The sequence below is a fragment of the Melanerpes formicivorus genome, unplaced genomic scaffold (genome assembly GCF_026170545.1).
Source record: "Melanerpes formicivorus ecotype bairdi unplaced genomic scaffold, bMelFor1.0.p_v2 SCAF_2, whole genome shotgun sequence".
NCBI classification, from domain to species: Eukaryota; Metazoa; Chordata; class Aves; order Piciformes; family Picidae; genus Melanerpes; species Melanerpes formicivorus.
The window spans coordinates 1,528,523-1,547,077 of NW_027142354.1; the positions used below are offsets into that span (position 1 = coordinate 1,528,523).

Here is an 18,555-nt window from a genome sequence, read left to right on the forward strand (position 1 = left end):
CATCAAGTCCAACTATCAACCCAACACTACTGTGCCCACTGAACCATTTATTTAGAATAGAATAAACCAAACCAGCTTGGAAGAGACCTTCAAGATCATCGTGTCCAACCCATCAACCAATCCAACCCACCTAAACAACTAAACCATGGCACCAAGCACCCCATCAAGTCTCCTCCTGAGACCATATTCTGAAGTGCCATGCCTACAGATATTTTGAACACCTCCAGGCATGGTGACACCACCACCTCCCTGGGCAGCCTATTCCAATCCCTCGCCACTTTTGCAGGAATGAATTTTTTCCCAACCTCCAATCTAAACCTCCCCTGGTGCCACTTGAGGTCTTTTCCTCCTGTCCTACCTACTTGAAGATTTCAAAGGCATTTTAAGTACTCAGAGACTGCTCTTGTGCAGATACCCACTTCTGAAAACACCTCAGTGCTTTGGGGCTAGGAACCAACCCACATGGGGAGCATAGTGACAGCATTGCTTCCTCAGCTGGGAGAGCTCCTTATTTGAAGCCTGGCACTCAAGGCTTGTGCCCCTGTTGCAGTATATGACAGGAACTCATTACATAGAATTTACATAGAATAAACCAGGTTGGAAGAGACCTTCAAGATCATCGTGTCCAACCCATCAACCAATCCAACCCACCCAAACAACTAACCCATGGCACCAAGCACCCCAGCAAGTCTCCTCCTGAACACCTCCAACGACAGCGACTCCACCACCTCCCCAGGCAGCCCATTCCAATGGGCAATCACTCTCTCTGTATAGAACTTCTTCCTAACATCCAACCTAAACCTCCCCTGGCGCAGCCTGAGACTGTGTCCTCTTGTTCTGGTACTGGCTGCCTGGGAGAAGAGACCAACATCCGCCTGGCTACAACCTCCCTTCAGGTAGCTGTAGAGAGCAATAAGGTCACCCTTGAGTCTCCTCTTCTCCAGGCTGAGCAACCCCAGCTCCCTCAGTCTTTCCTCATAGGGCTTATGTTCCAAACCCCTCACCAACTTTGTTGCCCTTCTCTGGAGTCGTTCCAGCAAGTCAACATCCTTCCTAAACTGAGGGGCCCAGAACTGGACACAGGACTCAAGGTGTGGCCTAACCAGTGCAGTGTACAGGGGCAGAATGACCTCCCTGCTCCTGCTGGCCACACTGTTAAAGGAGGTGTCTGCAAACCACTTGCTTTGTACCTAAAAATAAGTTCTGTGCCTTGTTTTCACCATGTGATCAATGAAAGAGGGAGCCGTTTTTCTTAGAGAAATCAAAATGTACCATCGTGGACACTGCATATCCTCACAAAATCCTTTGGAAGGGATAGAATAGAATAGAATAGAATAGAATAGAATAGAATAGAATAGAATAGAATAGAATAGACCAGACCAGACCAGGTTGGAAGAGACCTTCAAGACCATTGTGTCCAACCTATCATCCAACACCACCCAATCAACTAAACCATGGCACCGAACACCCTATCAAGTCTCCTCCTGAACACCTCCAGTGATGGTGACTCCACCACCTCCCCGGGCAGCCCATTCCAATGGGCAATCACTCTCTCTGTGTAGAACTTCCTCCTAACCTGCAGCCTAAACCTCCCCTGGTGCAGCCTGAGACTGTGTCCTCTTGCTCTGGTGCTGGGTGCCTGGGAGAAGAGACCAACCTCTGCCTATCGTTTTGCTCAATTTAAAAGCCAGAAGAGTCAGTTTTAAGGACAAGGACAACTACATGGCACAGAATCAGCTTACCATTTCCTACACACATACAGGAACTTCAGTGAGCACACAGGTTATACAGGACTGGACCTGAAACACTGACTTTCATGACTAGTTGTGTTAATTATTTCATGAAACAAGGCTTTTCCAATAAAACAAATTGCCTATGTTTAGCCTGTACTTGGGGCTAAACTATAGCAGAGAATCACAGAATCATAGAATATTAGGGGTTGGAAGGGACCTCTAGAGGGACCATCTAGTCCAACTCCCCTGCCAAAGCAGGATCACCTAGGGCAGGTCACACAGGAACACATCCAGATGGGTTTTGAAAAAATCTCCAGAGAAGGAGACTCCACAACCTCTCTGGGCAGCCTGTTCCAGGGCTCTGTCACCTTCATCATAAAGAAGTTGCTCCTCATGTTGAGGTGGAACTTCTCGTGCTCCAGCTTATACCCACTGGAAGTGGTGGAGTCACCATTCCTAGAGGTGTTTAAGAGGGGATTGGACATGGCACTTGGTGCCATGGTCTAGTCATGACGTTTGTGGTGACAGGTTGGACTAGATCATCTTTGAGGTCTCTTCCAACCTTGGTGATACTGCTCTCTGTCCTATCACTGGGCACCACTGAAAAGAGACTGTCACCTTGCATCTTGACATCCACCCCTCAGATATTTATAGCCATTATTAAGGTCTCCTCTCAGCCTTCTCAAGACTTAAACAGCCTCAGTTCTCTCAGTCTTTTTTCATGGGAAAAGGAGAGAAAACCCAGGGGTTAAAATGGAACAGCAAAACGAATACCAATATAAAGTATACAAGAGTTACACTCAGAAAGGCAGTCCTGAGGAGCAGGAAGAAGAGCAGAGTCAGGAGGAAACAAAGCAAAAACTGGAGCCCTCAGCAAACTTCCCCTTTTGCATTAAGCTTGATGTTTATAGTATGGGATACTCTGAGGAGCCAGCTCAAGTCAGCTGCCCTGGCACGCTCAAAACTGCTCAGGGCTGGCCTGTGATTCTGTCTCAGCAAAACCAGGACATAGGTCTACACCAAGCTGTATTTTCAGCACAGAATAATATTTTAATACATTCAGCCTTTTAGAATAAACCTTTAGAATAAATGTTTAATAACATTTAAAAACGTTTTTCACACATCATCATAGTAGTATCATAGTATCAGTCAGGGTTGGAAGGGACCACAAGGATCATCTAGTTCCAACCCCCCTGCCATAGGCAGGGACACCCCACACTACATCAGGCTGGCCAGAGCCTCATCCAGCCTGGTCTTAAATACCTCCAGGGACAGTGCCCCAACCACCTCCCTGGACAACCCATTCCAGGGCACATGGTTTAATGGGCAGTGTTACTCTTGCAGCTTCTATTCTACAGGTTTTCTAATAAAGATGGTATAGCCTCCCCTTCTGAAGGTCTTTTTTCTCAGCTGTCCATGGATAGCAAATAGAACAAAAGTCAGCCTAGAAGACTAGAAGCAGACAATGGCTTTTTCCTAACTTTGCTTTGCTTGAAGCCTCATAAAAAAAACCCACCCAACAACCCATTAATTGAAGCACTGTGAATTAGAAAGAGCTCCTCAGGTTGCATGTCCCAAGGCAACTTCACAGCCAACGCTGAAAACCTAGAGCTGCACCAACATGACAGATGGTGCTTAAGGGAAATTAAAACGACAATAGAGGAAGCAAGATACCGGTGGTGAGGAGTGGAAGGACCACGGGCACATAGACAATAGAGGAGGAAGGGAAGAGCCATGGATGATGACAGGCCATTCTGGCAAGGGGTTGGGAATAAGCTGAACCAGGCAGACCTACCCTGCACGCAGTAATTGTTATCACACGTTTGTGTTTCCTCCTGTATAATGACAAAAAGCCTAAAGTCTATCAGTGAAGAGGATTTTCTAAACACCAGTGTGCATGCCAAAAGGCTTTACTTTAATCCTCATCACCCTGCATCATCCAACTGTGTACACAGACTTTCTTTTCACTTTTCATGTTTTAATTGCAAACATACCGTGGGAGACAGTATGTGTAATTGGGAAAGGAAAAATCATTCTGCTCCTTTTCTTCTCTGAAAGACTTGCTTAAACAATATTAAGTCTTCCTCAAACTGAGAAACAGTTTTTGCTAGTTACTCCACATCATTAAAATCTCAACACAAACATCACCAGCATAGCAGTTGCAAACAATAGAGCATACCAGTTTCTCATCTTTTTAACATTAAAAGGCTGCACACTTTTTATACCAGAACAAAAGCAAAGGGACATCAGAGAAAATTCATGCATACAAACTAACAGAGAGTGGATAATATTGGTATTTGGGTCTGCATCAAAGAGTCACAGAATGTTAGGGGCTGGAAAGGACCTTGAAAGATCTAGTCCAACCCCCCCTGCCAGAGCAGGATTGCTTAGAGCAGGTTACAGAAGAATGCACCCAGGTGGGTTTTGAATGTCTCCAGAGAATGAGACTCCACCACCTCTCTGGGCAGCCTGTTCCTGTGTTTTCTCACCCTCTCAGTGAAAAAGTTTTTCCTAATATTCATGTGGAACCTCCTATGCTCCAGCTTGCCCCCACTGACCCTTGTTCTAACATTGGGACATCACTGAGCAGAGCCTGGATCTATCTACCTGAGACTTGCCCTTCACATATTTAAAAACATGAATGAGGTCACCTCTCAGTCTCCTCCTCTCCAAGCTAAAGAGGCCCAGCTCCCTCAGCCTTTCCTCATAAGGGAGATGTTCCACTCTCCTCATCATCTTAGTGGCTCTGCATTGGACTCTTTCAAGCAGTTCCCTGATGTCCTTCTTGAACTGAGCGGCTCAGAACTGGACACAATATTCCAGATGTGGCCTCACCAGGGCAGAGCTGAGGGGGAGGAGAACCTCTCTCGACCTACTAACCACACTTCTAATACCTAGCTGGCAAAACATTAAAATAAATTAAAAGGTATATTTTTAATGCCTGGATTTGCTGTATATTTGTTTTTTAAAAGCTTAAACACTTTACACTTTTAATTGTTCTTTATCCTTTCAAACTAAGACACAAGTTGCTAAAAGCTGCATTTCCTGGACCACACCAAATACCACTTAGAATAATGCAATACAGCTATTTGGATATTTTTTCTAACTTGAGCAATGTCAGTGTGGGCAATAGCTGAGGAGCAAGAAGAGCATGTCAAATGAGGAACAAAATACTAGAAGAAATCATATGCAGAGTTTTAACAGAAGTGCAAAATAAATCATAGAATAAACCTTCCTTTCTTTTCCCAAGAGCAACTTCCTTTGTAACAATACTAAGTAAAGAAGTCCTGACAGAAATGCAGAGCCTGATTTTCTGTTTTCCCTGACAACAATTTAAATGAATTCAAGAATGCTAACTCAATTGCACAATGAAATTAAAGGCCAGAATCTACCTTTAAGTTGTTTGTGAATCTTAATTTTCAGGTGGCATTTTGCTTTTCTGTTCTCTCACAGTATCGCTAAGGTTGGAAGAGACCTCAAGGATCATCGAGTCCAACCTGTCACCACAGACCTCATGACTAGACCATGGCACCAAGTGCCACATCCAATCTCCTCTTGAACACCTCCAGGGATGGTGACTCCACCACCTCCCTGGGCAGCCCATTGGAATGGGCAATCACTCTCTCTGTGAAGAACTTTCTCCTCACCTCCAGCCTAAACTTGCCCTGGTGCAGCTTGAGACTGTGTCCCCTTGTTCTGGTGCTGGTTGCCTGGGAGAAGAGACCAACCCCTTCCTGGCTACAACCACCTTTCAGGTAGTTGTAGAGGGCAATGAGGTCACCCCTGAGCCTTCTCTTCTCCAGGCTAAACAATCCCAGCTCCCTCAGCCTCTCCTCTTGTTACATTTATGCTCTATCTGCAAAAACATCTCACAAGTTGCATGGTCAAGGCAGATTTACCAACCTACCTGGGAGAACTAAAATCTTCTTGAAAAAGAAGCCTCTGGTTACTACAGATCTTTACTTAAAATACAGCACAAAATGCCATTTTTATAGAATCTGGCATCTACATTTTTCACAACTAAATTGCAGCACAGTCTCCAGCAAAACAATACCAAGAATATTCTCTGCCATCATTAGCTACATTTAAAGCCTTGGGTAAAGCCTTGACTGAGGGAGTTGGGGCTGCTCAGTCTGCAGAAGAGAAGGCCCTGAGGTGACCTAATTGTGGCCTTCCAGTATCCGAAAGGGGCCTACAGAAAGGCTGGGGAGGGACTGCTCAGGATCTCAGGGAGTGATAGGACTAGGGGGAATGGAATGAAGCTGGAGGTGGGGAGATTCAGGCTGGAGGTGAGGAGGAGGTTCTTCACCATGAGAGTGGTGAAGCCCTGGAATGGGTTGTCCAGGGAGGTGGTTGAGGCCCCATCCCTGGAGGTGTTTAAGCCCAGGCTGGCTGAGGCTCTGGCCAGGCTGATGTAGTGTGGGGTGTCCCTGCCCATGGCAGGGGGGTTGGAACTAGATGATCCTTGTGGTCCCTTCCAACCCTGAATGATCCTATGATACTATGGCATGTGACATTTGCATCCTAGGGTCACCATACTGAGTGTTTGATAGACCAGAGGGCAAATTCTGAAATTGCAGGTCTATGTGCAATGAAAAAAACAATAAAAACAAGGTTAGGGAATTCTGACCACATCCAATAATAGTTAACTTAAATCATAACCCACAGACTTGCATGACTTTACCTGTACTCACATCCATCAAGCATCATGGGGAATAAAAGGAATCGAATTAAAGTCTTCTAATCACTGTAACATACTTCTTTTTCTTAGGATTAATATAAGAATTTTACAACAGAACTCAGTGAAATTAGGTATTGCACAATAAAAAAAGTAAGGAAATTCTTAATATGTAGATTGAGCCTACATAGGAGAAAAGTTGTTCACCTTGCTTTCAATTATGTATCAGTTTTGAGCTTCTGCTACTACACAACATACCCAGTTAAACAAGAGCAGAACAGGAGCAGAATAGGAGCAGAATAGAGCAGAATAGAGCAGAAAGTCGGAAGAGACCTTCAAGATCATCACGTCCAACCCATCATCCAACACCATCTAATCAACTAACCCATGGCACCAAGCACCCCATCAAGTCTCCTCCTAAAATCAAGCAAGGGCTCTCTCTGAAGATACAACCCAGCAGTGCCAAAACATTCAACCACAAAACTGTTCTCCTGATTTCAGTTTAGCAAAACCAGTATGAATTAAGTTTAGCAATTAACTTAAGACCTTGCACAGACTGATACACAAGACAGCCATGTGAATGATGTGACAAAAGCACAGCTGCATCTTGCATTTCATACTCAATTCTCCTCTTGCATTTGAATAGAGAAAAGGGATGTGACCTTGCTCTGAAACATACCTCTTTCAGAAACTCTTCAAACTCCTCATCTAATTCTTCTTTTGAAATTTGATGAGCCATAATCTGCAAGTGAATGTTACCTTCCAAACACCTGAGCTGAAAAACTAACAGTAAAGAAAAGAAGTTAAACAAAAGCTTCTGAAATTACAGGTAGCCTACTGATTTGCTGCTTTCATAGACAGCTACAAGCAAAATTACCTACTGAACACAACAGTCAATGCAAACATGCCTGAATTACCCAAGCTCCTTATAATCAAAACACTAATTTCCAGAAGAACAGTTTCAGTATTCTAACTTTGAGGGATAAATACAATTCTTTTCATCATCTTTGCATATTTCTTCACAAGGCAGCTAGCTCTCTTAGCTACCCACACTTAAGCATTTTGTCAGTGATCAAACAAGAATCCACTGCAGTAATACTGCCCATCTATTTTAAGGGCTTTTCATTGATTTCTATGTTTCCCTTCCAAAACTGGAGGCCTCTGACATTTTAAATACCATTTTGTCATCTCTGCTGTGCTTGGGACTCAATAGACAATAAATACATGGGACTCTTTGAAGAGTAGAGGAAGACATTTGATTTGATCTGCCCTGACACAGAAAGCAAATGGCACTTGCTCCCTCTCCCATTCCCAAAAGCCTGTGTTGACCTGTCAGGGATAAAATATGCCCCATACTTAAGGTGTTGCAAAGCTTTTGTACATCATGCAGCTCACACATATGGCTACCTTCAAAACTGCATATGGAAAGCAGCATTACACTAACCAAGCCTCTTCCAGGTTGAAAAGTGCTATGTAAACATAAAAACGGCTCAACATTTGCAGAAATGCTTTTACCATTAAAAAAAAAAACAAACCCTTCACCCACTATGGAACCCTCCCACTATACAGGGCTGTTACCTACCTAGTAAATCGATTTTGACAGGTGAGTTGTGACAACTGCTTCCTGCTTTCACTCCTTATTCATCCATAGACCACCCGACACTTCGGCTCTGGCAGTTAAAAAACACACCAAGAAGTTATAGCAGACTGCCCAGCCTTTGAATTCAACAAGATATCCCTTATGTAAGCACTTGGACAATATCTCTGAAAACATGGTAAGAAGATTAAGAATGTAACCTCTCATGACACACATAATCCTGTCTCCTTTTATACTTTTTCATCAAAGAGCACTAGAGGCGGAGTGTCAGATGCTGTAACAGTTTACCAGCTGTGCCAAACACTCGAGCAAGGGGAGAATATTTAATTCCAGCCTTGCCAGAAACACAAACTGATTCTCCTGGCATTATCTGCACTTCTGCCTACCTCAGAATTACAGCTTTTATTAAAGCCAACAATATGAAACTTCCTTTTTTAAACAGACAAGCAGCACGTCAGGCAGTTTCCACAACAGAAGCTTACAAACGTTAACCCTTAGCAAACATACTTCACAGCCGTACCTTTAGACTTGGAGCCTCAGGACTTTGTACGTAAACCAAACAAGTCTGTTGCAGAAGTTTGGGGAAGGTAAAGGCTAAACCGCAGTGATGAAGTCAAGCTTAGACAGCCTAACACATTTTATGTAATCTTTTAATCATCCCAGCGCTAGAACCAGATGTGACCTGATCCTCCCCCGGCTTCCACTAAAGCACACGCTGAGCGGGCACAGTGGCAGCCCCGGAGCCGGCGGGCGACGACTCCGCGGCGATCCTCCAGCCCCGTTCTCTCCCGGTCCCGGGCCCAGCGAGCGCTGCCGAGGGCGTGTGGCGACCCCTGGCAGTGCGGGCGCTCGGAGTCGGGCGGCCAGGTGGGAGAAAGCAGGAGGGCAGCCCCCCGACGGGACACAGCCAAGCCGAGCTGGTGGGCAGAGCGCAGCTCCGCAGCCCCGAATGGATGCCCCAGAGAGGGGCGGGGGGCAGGAGAGGAAGCGGCTCAGATGCCCGCTGCTGTGCCTCGCCTCGGGACACCGGGTGCGTACCTGGGCTGAGAGGGGCCCTCTTGGCCACGGCCGCCTTCCGCACTAGCGGCACGGTTACCTAGGAAACCCTCCCGGCCACCGTATCGCCCGCCAAAATGACCGCGCGGGGGGGTACCACGTGATCTCGCCAAATCTGCCGGCTGCCCTCGGCCCCCTCGCCTCTCCGCCTCGCGTGGGAGACACGTGACGGGGGTGGGGAGGGGTGAGGGGAAGGGAGAAAGGTGGGGGGGCGGTACCCCCAGCGGCCATTACTACCGTGGCAAAGCACGCCTCGCCTTGGCTGAGCCCGCCCTGGGCCGGACCAAGCGGCTTGAGACGGAAGTCGCAGCACAGTGACGTACTGCGGCGGTCCGCGCCGGGCGTGCGGAGTGGCGCCGCCTGCTGGGCGGCGGGCGTGCAGCGCTGGCGGGTAGCGGCGCGGGGGAAGTTAGGCAGGGTCGTGCTGCGGCGCCTCTCACTTCTTCGAAGCACCATGAGAGGTCACGCCAGGATAAAGCAGCAGTCTCCAGCCGCCGCTCCCGCCGAGGCAGTGAGGCCCGGCCGCGCACCTGCCTCCGGCGAGTTGCGAGCGACCAGGGAGCTTGAAGGCGGAGGCCGGTGCTGCCTCCGGGGGCTGCTCCGTGCGCCCCACAGGGACGAGCTCGGGGCCCTCCGGCCATCTCGCCGCGGGCTGCTGGCACCGAGAGCTGTAGCTGGGCGGCAGCTTTCTTCCCTCCCCGCCGCTGTCGTTCTCCTCAGCTGGCTGCCGCCGTACGTTCTGTCTTCAGCCTCCTGGGCGCTGCGCAGGAGCCTGTGGTGAAAGCGGGGGAGTTACAACCGAGTTCCGTTTGTCTTTCCGTTTGGAGGCGATGCCAGGCCCATGCAGAGGACCACCCGTGTTCCCGTCACGAAGCCTGCGGGGGCTAACGCTGTTGCCACCTGCAGCCAAGGTCTGTTCTTCCAAGCGTCTGAGGCACAGGCTTCGCCAGCAGTCGCTCATCTGGTCTCTCGGAAAAGCGCGATGGAAAGAGTTAAAAGCGTGGGGTTCTCCCTCGTGCAAGGGTCAAACCCAAACCATCCTTCCTCGCTTTCACGCACAAACCTCCCATCTCAACCTTGCCGAACGTTTCAGCCTGCGATGTCAGCTGCTGTGCTTGCAGTGCGATTTAGCACATCTCTGGAGATGTTTTAAGTACACAAGAGAAATTAATGACCCCTGCTGCCCTGACCACTGTCTCTCAAATAACCACAAGAACAATTGCAGTCTGTCCTTGCATGTGCTCTCCAGCCAGGGTCTGCCAGTTGTGTTTGTTGTGAGAGTCACGTTGCTTTCGGAATTTTTTTTACACCAGCGTTTAGTAAAGGGCAAAATAAGAGAGGCTCGCTTAAAGGATACAAATGAATATTGTTCACATAGCACACGCACACACACATTGTGATTCTGTGTCGGGCTGTCTTGGAACGAAAAGATTTCGAAAGGAAAGTTCCTTCAGCGAGCATTGGGTACTCATCACAAGTGAGAAAGTAGTCGGAGCCCTGTTACTGTCTCTCATTTCCTGTTCGCTTGAGAGATAAAGCCTGCGCTTCCAATATGGCCTTTATGTATCCCAGACTTTTCTTCTATGCAAGTATAAATTGTCTTTTAAATTCAAAGAAGTAAGGAAATACGAGCTCGGCATTTTCCACCCCAGTTTATAGGAATTGCTTTGCTAAAGGTGCTGCGGCGCTTCTTTTCAATCCGGCCTTTTGTCTGCGGATGGGGTGTTACATTTCCATTTGCAAAGCGTGGGCCGTTTATTTGGGCTTTGTGCACGACTTCTGCCGCCGTCTATGGGAAATGTGGGAGCTGATCAAGGACAGAGTGCCCGCATAAACTAATATGCTAGAACGATTTGTTAAGCGTGACAGCCTGCTGCTGGTGAAAACAGCAGTTTCGGGCGTTTGCTCTGTTCTCTCATCTCATGAAAAGGCATGGAGTGAGGCAGGAGCATTTAAAGAGAAATATGGAAATTAATTAAGGGATGTCAGTCTGATGCTGCATGCCTTGATCCTGCTCAGACTGAAGCCAATGCAAATTTTTACTGTTAACTTCAAAGTGATGGCCACGCCATCACTCACTGATCATAAGAGTTACTTCATATATAACCAAAGAATCACATCAAGGGTTCAGACCTGCAAGCTGCTAAAAGGTCCTTGCACATGGAAGCCTTTCTGTTTGCAGAGGTATGTTCAAAGAGCCTCTCACAAAGTCTAGAAAAACGTGTAGAGGGATCAGTGTTGTTGGAAACTTCGGTGCCCATATGGGAAGGAAAAAATAAGACCACAACCAACCCAAACCGCTCTGGATGACTGTGGTGAAGGAGGCATTGCCTGGTGTTGAAATGTCATCCAGTGCATTCAAATAACATTCACAATAGCCACTTGAAAGATTTTCATTTCCTTCTAATGCCAACCAGTTGGGGAAGTTTTCTCAAGAGCTCTTAACAGTGGAGCTTAAAAAAAATCCAGAGAGCAGGGCTTGCCATGAATTTCAGCCAGGAACGTGGCGATTTGGGCAGCAATGCTAAGAGAAGCGGAAGGGTGGTCACAAATTCTGAAATGGATCCTGCTGGACAGAACCCCAAATTAGGAGGTGAAATTCCTCCTCTGCTGACATGGGTAGGAAACCTTGGTTGACTTCTATGAAACCAGATTTTGCTGCCTGTAGTCATAGGCTTCTCATTTAAAGGCTTGATGGCTGCACCCAAAGAGTGGCTGTCAATGGCTCCATGTCCCAGTGGAGGCCAGGGACAAGCAGAGTCCCTCAGGGATCAGTCCTGGGACCTGTCTTGTTCAACATCTTTGTGGGTGCCATGGAGAGTGGCATTGAGTGCACCCTCAGCAGGTTTGCTGATGACACCAAGCTGTGTGGTGCAGCAGACACACTGGAGGGAAGGGAGGCCATCCAGAGGGACCTTGACAGGCTGGAGAGGTGGGCACAAGCCAACCTCATGAAGTTCAATAAGAGCAAGTGCAGGGTCCTGCATCTGGGTCGAGGCAATCCCAGGCACAAATCCAGGCTGGGCAGTGACTGGCTGGAAAGCAGCCCTGAGGAGAGAGACTTGGGGATGCTGGTGGATAAAAAGCTCAACATGAGCTCTCAGTGTGCACTTGCAGCCCGCAAAGCCAATCAGATCCTGGTCTGCATCAGGAGAAGTGTGGCCAGCAGGTCAAGGGAGGTGATCCTCCCCCTCTACTCAGCCCTGGTGAGACCCCACCTGGAGTAGTGTGTCCAGTTCTGGAGCCCCTATTACAAGAGGGATGTGGAGGTGCTGGAAGGTGTCCAGAGAAGGGCCACAAGGATGAGCAGAGGGCTGGAGCACCTCTCCTATGAGGACAGACTGAAGGAGTTGGGGCTGTTCAGTCTGCAGAAGAGAAGGCTCCCAGGTGACCTAATTGTGGCCTTCCAGTTTCTGAAGGGGGCCTACAGGAAGGCTGGGGAAGGACTTCTCAGGATCTCAGGTAGTGATAGGACTAGGAGGAATGGAATGAAGCTGGAGGTGGGGGGATTCAGGCTGGAGGTGAGGAGGAAGTTCTTCAGCATGAGAGTGGTGAAACCCTGGAATGGGTTGTCCAGGGAGGTGGTTGAGGCCCCGTCCCTGGGGGTGTTTAAGAGCAGGCTGGATGAGGCTCTGGCCAGGCTGATGTAGTGTGGGGTGTCCCTGCCCATGGCAGGGGGGTTGGAACTAGATGATCCTTGTGGTCCCTTCCAACCCTGAATGAAACTATGAAACTATGAAATGTGGTATGTGTACACTTAACACTTTTTCTTACCCCCCCTCCTCCTCTCCCCCTCCCCCTTCCCAATGGCTAAAATCTAAGACTTCACATATTACTCTAATAATTTCACACAATTAATGGCAAAATTAAAAGGGATTGAATATCCATCCTTCTGTTTTTCCACGTCTGATTTTCAGATCCTTATCGTCCATAAACGTCAGTGGGGAAAGAGACATCAAATAAGAAGAGAAACAAAAACGTCTGCCACATCCACTTTGGCTGAGACATCCCATTAGATAGTGTTTCAGCACTGAACTTGCAAATATGTGAAATGTGAGATTATGATAATAAATGTTTAGCCATATTCTTGGTGATGTTTTCTTAAAAGGTTTAACAGTTTCATACTGAATGAAAAGCAAACAAACAGTGGCGAATTAAGAAGATGAAGCTGCCTCCTCTGTGCATGCCCACTGTGATAATACTTCCTTAACATGACTGTGCAATAAAAAGCCCTTTCCACTGTGCACATCAGGAAAAGGAAATCCTTCCATAAATGTACATGTTGCCCAGGAAAGAGGAAAAATTACAGAATACAGAATTAACCAGGTTGGAAAAGACCTTCGAGATCATCAAGTCCAATCTGTCACCCAACACCATCTAATCAACTAAACCATGGCACTAAGTGCCTCATCCAGTCTCTTCTTAAACACTTCTAGTGATGGTGACTCCACCACCTCCCTGGGCAGCCCATCCCCATGGCCAATCTCTCTTTCTGGGAAGAATTTCTTCCTAACATCCAGCCTAAACCTCCCCTGGTGCAGCCTGAGAATGTGTCCTCTTGTTCTGGTGCTGGTTGCCTGGGAGAAGAGACCAACCTCTACCTGCCTACAGCCTTCCTTCAGGTAGTTGTAGAGAGCAATAAGGTCTCCACTGAGCCTCCTCTTCTTCAGGCTAAACACTCCCAGCTCCCTCAGCCTCTCCTCATAGGGCTGTGCTCCAAACTCCTCTGCAGCTTTGTTGCCCTTCTCTGGACATGTTTGAGCATCTCAACTTCTTTCTTGAACCAAGGAGCCCAGAACTGGACACAGTACTCAAGATGTGGCCTAACCAGTGCAGTGTACAGGGCAGAATGACCTCCTTGCTCCTGCTGGGCACACTATTCCTGATGCAGGCCAGGGTGCCATTAGCCTTCTTGGTCACCTGGGCACACTACTGGCTCACATTCAGCCTACTATCAATGAGTACCCCCAGGTCCCTTTCTGCCTGGCTGCTCTCCAGCCACTCTGTCCGCAGCCTGTAGCACTGCATGGGGTTGTTGTGTCCAGTGTGTAGAACCAGGCACTTAGATGTGTTAAATCTCATGCTGTTGGACTCTGCCCATCTGTCCAGCCTGTGTGGAGCTGTATTTAGTGCAGGTAGCCTGGCAATGTTTAATTACTATTAGATATAAACTAGTTCACCTAACTCTAATTTCAGTTTAAAAGATCAGTTTTAATACTTTCACTTTTGTGTTACTGTGGGTCTTGTTTTCTTCCATGACTGATCCTCAGATCCCAAGGGCCAGATTTATGGCTGACTGTGTTGTGGTAGCAAGGCTGAACTCAACATCTCACCCACCGGGGCTTTTCCATCATGCAGTTTTTCCACCGGCTCAGAACGAAATTCTGTGTTGTGTTTCAAATTACTCCAGAGGCTTACGCTGCTAATCTTATTTCTGCTTCAAACTAGCATCCCTTGAACAGAGCTGCAGGTTTGGAAGCTGGGCTGTCATGTTGCTGGCCATTTCCCAGCTTCTGGAAGTGAGCAGATGTGCACCATTTCCAGACTTTTTAAAAGGGGATTCTCACTTTGGCTCGTTTGTGTAAATGTTTAATTGCCTTAATGTCGTGCCTTGTGCTGCCAACTCTTCAGCTCCTCTGGAACAGAGGAAGAGCAAAACTGCTGTAAACCCTTTCATATCATAGAGAAAATTCTGCTGTTGCCAGCAAATGTAAGTAGTTAAATGTTCCTTCAAGAGTGTGAATGTTTACAGTCCGTAATTGTAGCTGCTTCTCACTCTCCATTTAAAAGAAGTGTGTCTGCCCACATGTAACACTGCTTTTTCTCCCATTTCCTGATTCTCTGTGAACTTCTTGGGCAGTGTTGCTCTGCTGCATAATCACTGAGCTGTCAGGGTTGGAAGGGACCTCAAGGATCATCTAGTTCCAACCCCCCTGCCATGGGCAGGGACACCCCACACTAGATCAGGTTGCTCAGAGCTACATCTAGCCTGGCATTAAAAACTTCCAGGAATGACACTTCTACCATCCAGCCAGTGGAGCAAGACCTCTCCTTCTCTGAGCATTCACTTTTGACAAATCCTGGGAAAATTATTGTGCAAAGATAGATACAACATTGCTGGTTTGACCAACCAGCACATTTGAATGAGCCTAACCTGCCCTAGGCCTGCTGCAGCTCCTTTTTCACCTGTGAGAATTCTTAGTGCTTGGCATCAGGCATCACAACTACAACTTCTGGTCTACATGGGGACTGAAGAAACACTTAGAATCATAGAATCAGGTAGTGATAGGACTAGGGGGAATGGAATGAAGCTGGAGGTGGGGAGATTCAGGCTGGAGGTGAGGAGGAAGTTCTTCCCCATGAGAGTGGTGAAGCCCTGGAATGGGTTGTCCAGGGAGGTGGTTGGGGCGCCGTCCCTGGAGGTGTTTAAGCCCAGGCTGGATGAGGCTCTGGCCAGGCTGATGTAGTGTGGGGTGTCCCTGCCCATGGCAGGGGGGTTGAAACTAGCTGATCCTTGTGGTCCCTTCCAACCCTGACTGATACTATGATACTATGATGATACTATGATGGTCTGGGTTGGAAGGGACCTCCAAAGGTCATCTAGTCCAATCCCCCTGCAGTCAGCAGAGACATCCTCAAATAGATCAGGTTGCCCAAAGCCTTGTTGAGCCTCACCTTGAATATCTCCAGGGGTGGGGTCTCAACCACTTCCCTGGGGAACCTCTTCCAGTGTTCCATCACCCTCATGGTAAAGAACTTGTTCCTAACATCCAATCTAAGTCTGCTCTTTTCTAGTTCGAAGCCATTGCCCCTTGTCCTATCACTGCCAGCCTTTGTAAACAGCCTCTCTATGCTTCTTGTAGCCCCCTTCAGGTACTGGCAGGCTGCTCTTAGGTCTCCCTGGAGCCTTCTCTTCTACAGGCTGAACAACCTCAGCTCCCTCAGCCTGTTATTGTAGCAGAGGTGTTCCAACCCCCTGATCATTTTTGTGGCCCTCCTCCGGACCCGCTCTATCAGGTCCGTGTCGTTCCTGTTTTGAAGGCTCCAGACCTGTACACAGTACTTGGTTGCTCGCTAGATTTCAGTCCATTTGGGTTTTATTGTTGCTCTTTTGGTGGGTTTTGCCTTGCACATGATTTTTACATCACCCCTCTCAATATTTTGCTTGTATTTTTCTTTCCTCTGGGCTCACTGTCACCCCAAAGTCATCATTTGAACTTCAAACCCTCATCTGCCACAAGTACTCCCTTTTGTTGTGGTGGTACATAAAGAGTTTTGTAATAGATTTTTTTTTTCCCCCCTCTTTGTGTGGAGAAGAAGCACTGTCTATCTTCAGGAAAAAAAGATACAAGATAAATGTTTTTATTGAAAATTCTTAGTGGCTTAATCAAGATTAGACTCAGAAAACTCAGGGAAGAAAAATTAAGTGTTCCGATCCACTAAGATTTTTCAGACCTGTAAAACCCTCTCCTTAATCCTGACAACACATCTGCCTTAACACTGGCATGAATATTAGCTTTGCATTTCAGATTTTTCACTTGGTTATTTTTAGGTCTCCTGAAGCCTGGGAAATAAGAAATATAACCGCTTTGAACAGCCTGAAAGAGCCAACTCTAGCAGGGCCTCTGAATCTGATTAGATAAAACAACAAAGAGGTTCTGTTAGGGCAGAGGCAGGAAGAACTGAGGTGGGTGGCAATATCTGTCATAACTCAGGGGAAATGTAGCCTCAAAGCACTCAAAAGTGGGTGAAAAAAATAACATAAGCAATAGACAACTTTCCCACATCTGGGGTCACTCTCCAAATGTAGTTTGGAGAACTTGCTCTGTGCTCAAATGAAACAAAACAAACCCCCCCCCCCCAAAAAAACCACCCCAACACTTGAAAAAGCACAATAAACAGCACATGCATGTGTGTTTGTCTGAAAAAAGCTAATTTAGGGGAACATCACTGCAGATAAGTATACAAAGAAGCACATTGTGGCAAATACTATCACATTCATGGGTACAGAAACAGTCTGAGAACTTCAGTGGTAGGTTTGTCATTTTTCAGCCTTTTCCTCCGCAAATAAGGTAGGTTTAGGATTGCCACAGGAGATCTCCCCTTAAAAAGCAGCTAGTCATAATGGGTGACCTTATTGCTCTCTACAACTACCTGAAGGGAGGTTGTAGACAGGCGGATGTTGGTCTCTTCTCCCGGGCAGCCAGTACCAGAACAAGAGGACACAGTCTCAGGCTGTGCCAGGGGAGGTTTAGGCTGGATGTTAGGAGGAAGTCCTATACAGAGAGAGTGATTGCCCATTGGAATGGGCTGCCTGGGGAGGTGGTGGAGTCACCATCATTGGAGGTGTTGAGGAGGAGACTTGATGAGGTGCTTGGTGCCATGGGTTAGTTGTTTAGGTGGGTTGGATTGGTTGATGGGTTGGATGCAATGATCTCGAAGGTCTCTTCCAACCTGGTTTGTTCTGTTCTATTCTATTTTATCCTACTGGCTGAATAAGGATCAAACCCTTGTGTTCAGTGCAACTGGGAAGTCTTTCAGGGGTTTTAATTTAAAAGTGATCCTTTTTATTGGAGTGATGGGATCATGGAACACCCACTCAGCCAAAGATCATGCTTCCTGATTTCAGTGCAGGATGCTTAGTTTGGGTGGGAATATCTGCTAAAGTGAGGAGTGTGGTGGGTAGAAGGAAAGGTTTGGGCATCTTCTCATGAAAATCAATCTGAATGTTTTCAGCATTGCTATGCATCCACAATGTTGAGATTTGTCTCAGAGGCTGGGAGCATTACCTGTCAAAACTCACTGCTGCATGCCCCACAACAGTGATGACTGCAGCTGAGGAATCATGGAATGGCTTATGTTGGAAGGGACCTTAGAGATCATTTACTCCAATCTCCCTACCATGGGCAGGGACAGATGTGGCTGCTCAAGGCCTCATGCAGCCTGGCCTTAAACACTGCCAAGGAGGAGGCATCAACAACCTCCCTGGGAGGCCTGTTCCAGAATCTTGCCATCCTGGTACTGAAGAACTTCTTCCTAAGTTCCAGTTTAAACCTACTCTCCCTCAGCTTCAAATCATTCCCTCTTGTCCTATTGCTAGACACCCTTATGAAAACTCCCTCTCCAGCCTTCCTGTATGTGGTAGCTTTAGGCTGTGCCTAGGAAAATCTTCCACAGATCTTGAACAGAAAATGATAGAATGTAAATAAATTACCATTTGATGTTAAAAGGGAAAAGAACGATAAGGCCTAAGTAATCCCATTGGTCTGATAGCTATCATCAAGTTAGTTGTATAAACTAACTTTGCTCTCTTTCTTGGATCTTCACTCTAGCAGATACTAGCTCTGGCTTCTGCTGGCTTTGCTGACCTTGGCTGTGTTCTTCTTGTGGTTAAGTACTAACAGCAACTCTCTGCTCTTCTTTCTCTTGTCCCACGTACAGGGGCAGAAGGGGGAGGGAGAGGAGGAAGCTGTTGGTAACCCCCTGGTTTT

The 18,555-nt window shown here is 47.2% G+C and overlaps 1 protein-coding gene across 5 annotated transcripts in view; it reads right to left on the bottom strand.

The window, feature by feature from the left end:
- The window catches only part of CEP162 (centrosomal protein 162), a 74,429-nt gene extending 65,223 nt beyond the window's left edge, over positions 1 to 9,206 (bottom strand). For 4 of the 5 annotated variants that reach the window (XM_068148995.1, XM_068148987.1, XM_068148978.1 and 1 more), the window contains exons 1-3: positions 9,047 to 9,206; positions 7,994 to 8,081; positions 7,091 to 7,194 (exon numbers count right to left, since the gene is read on the bottom strand). In XM_068148995.1, coding sequence (XP_068005096.1) covers positions 7,091 to 7,150 — 60 coding nt within the window. In that variant the 5' untranslated portion in view covers positions 7,151 to 7,194; positions 7,994 to 8,081; positions 9,047 to 9,206. Of the gene's footprint in view, positions 1 to 7,090; positions 7,195 to 7,993; positions 8,082 to 8,528; positions 8,736 to 9,046 lie in introns of those variants that run through there. The other variant, XM_068148968.1, reaches the window with a different exon arrangement.
- Positions 9,207 to 18,555: the final 9,349 nt, after the last annotated feature.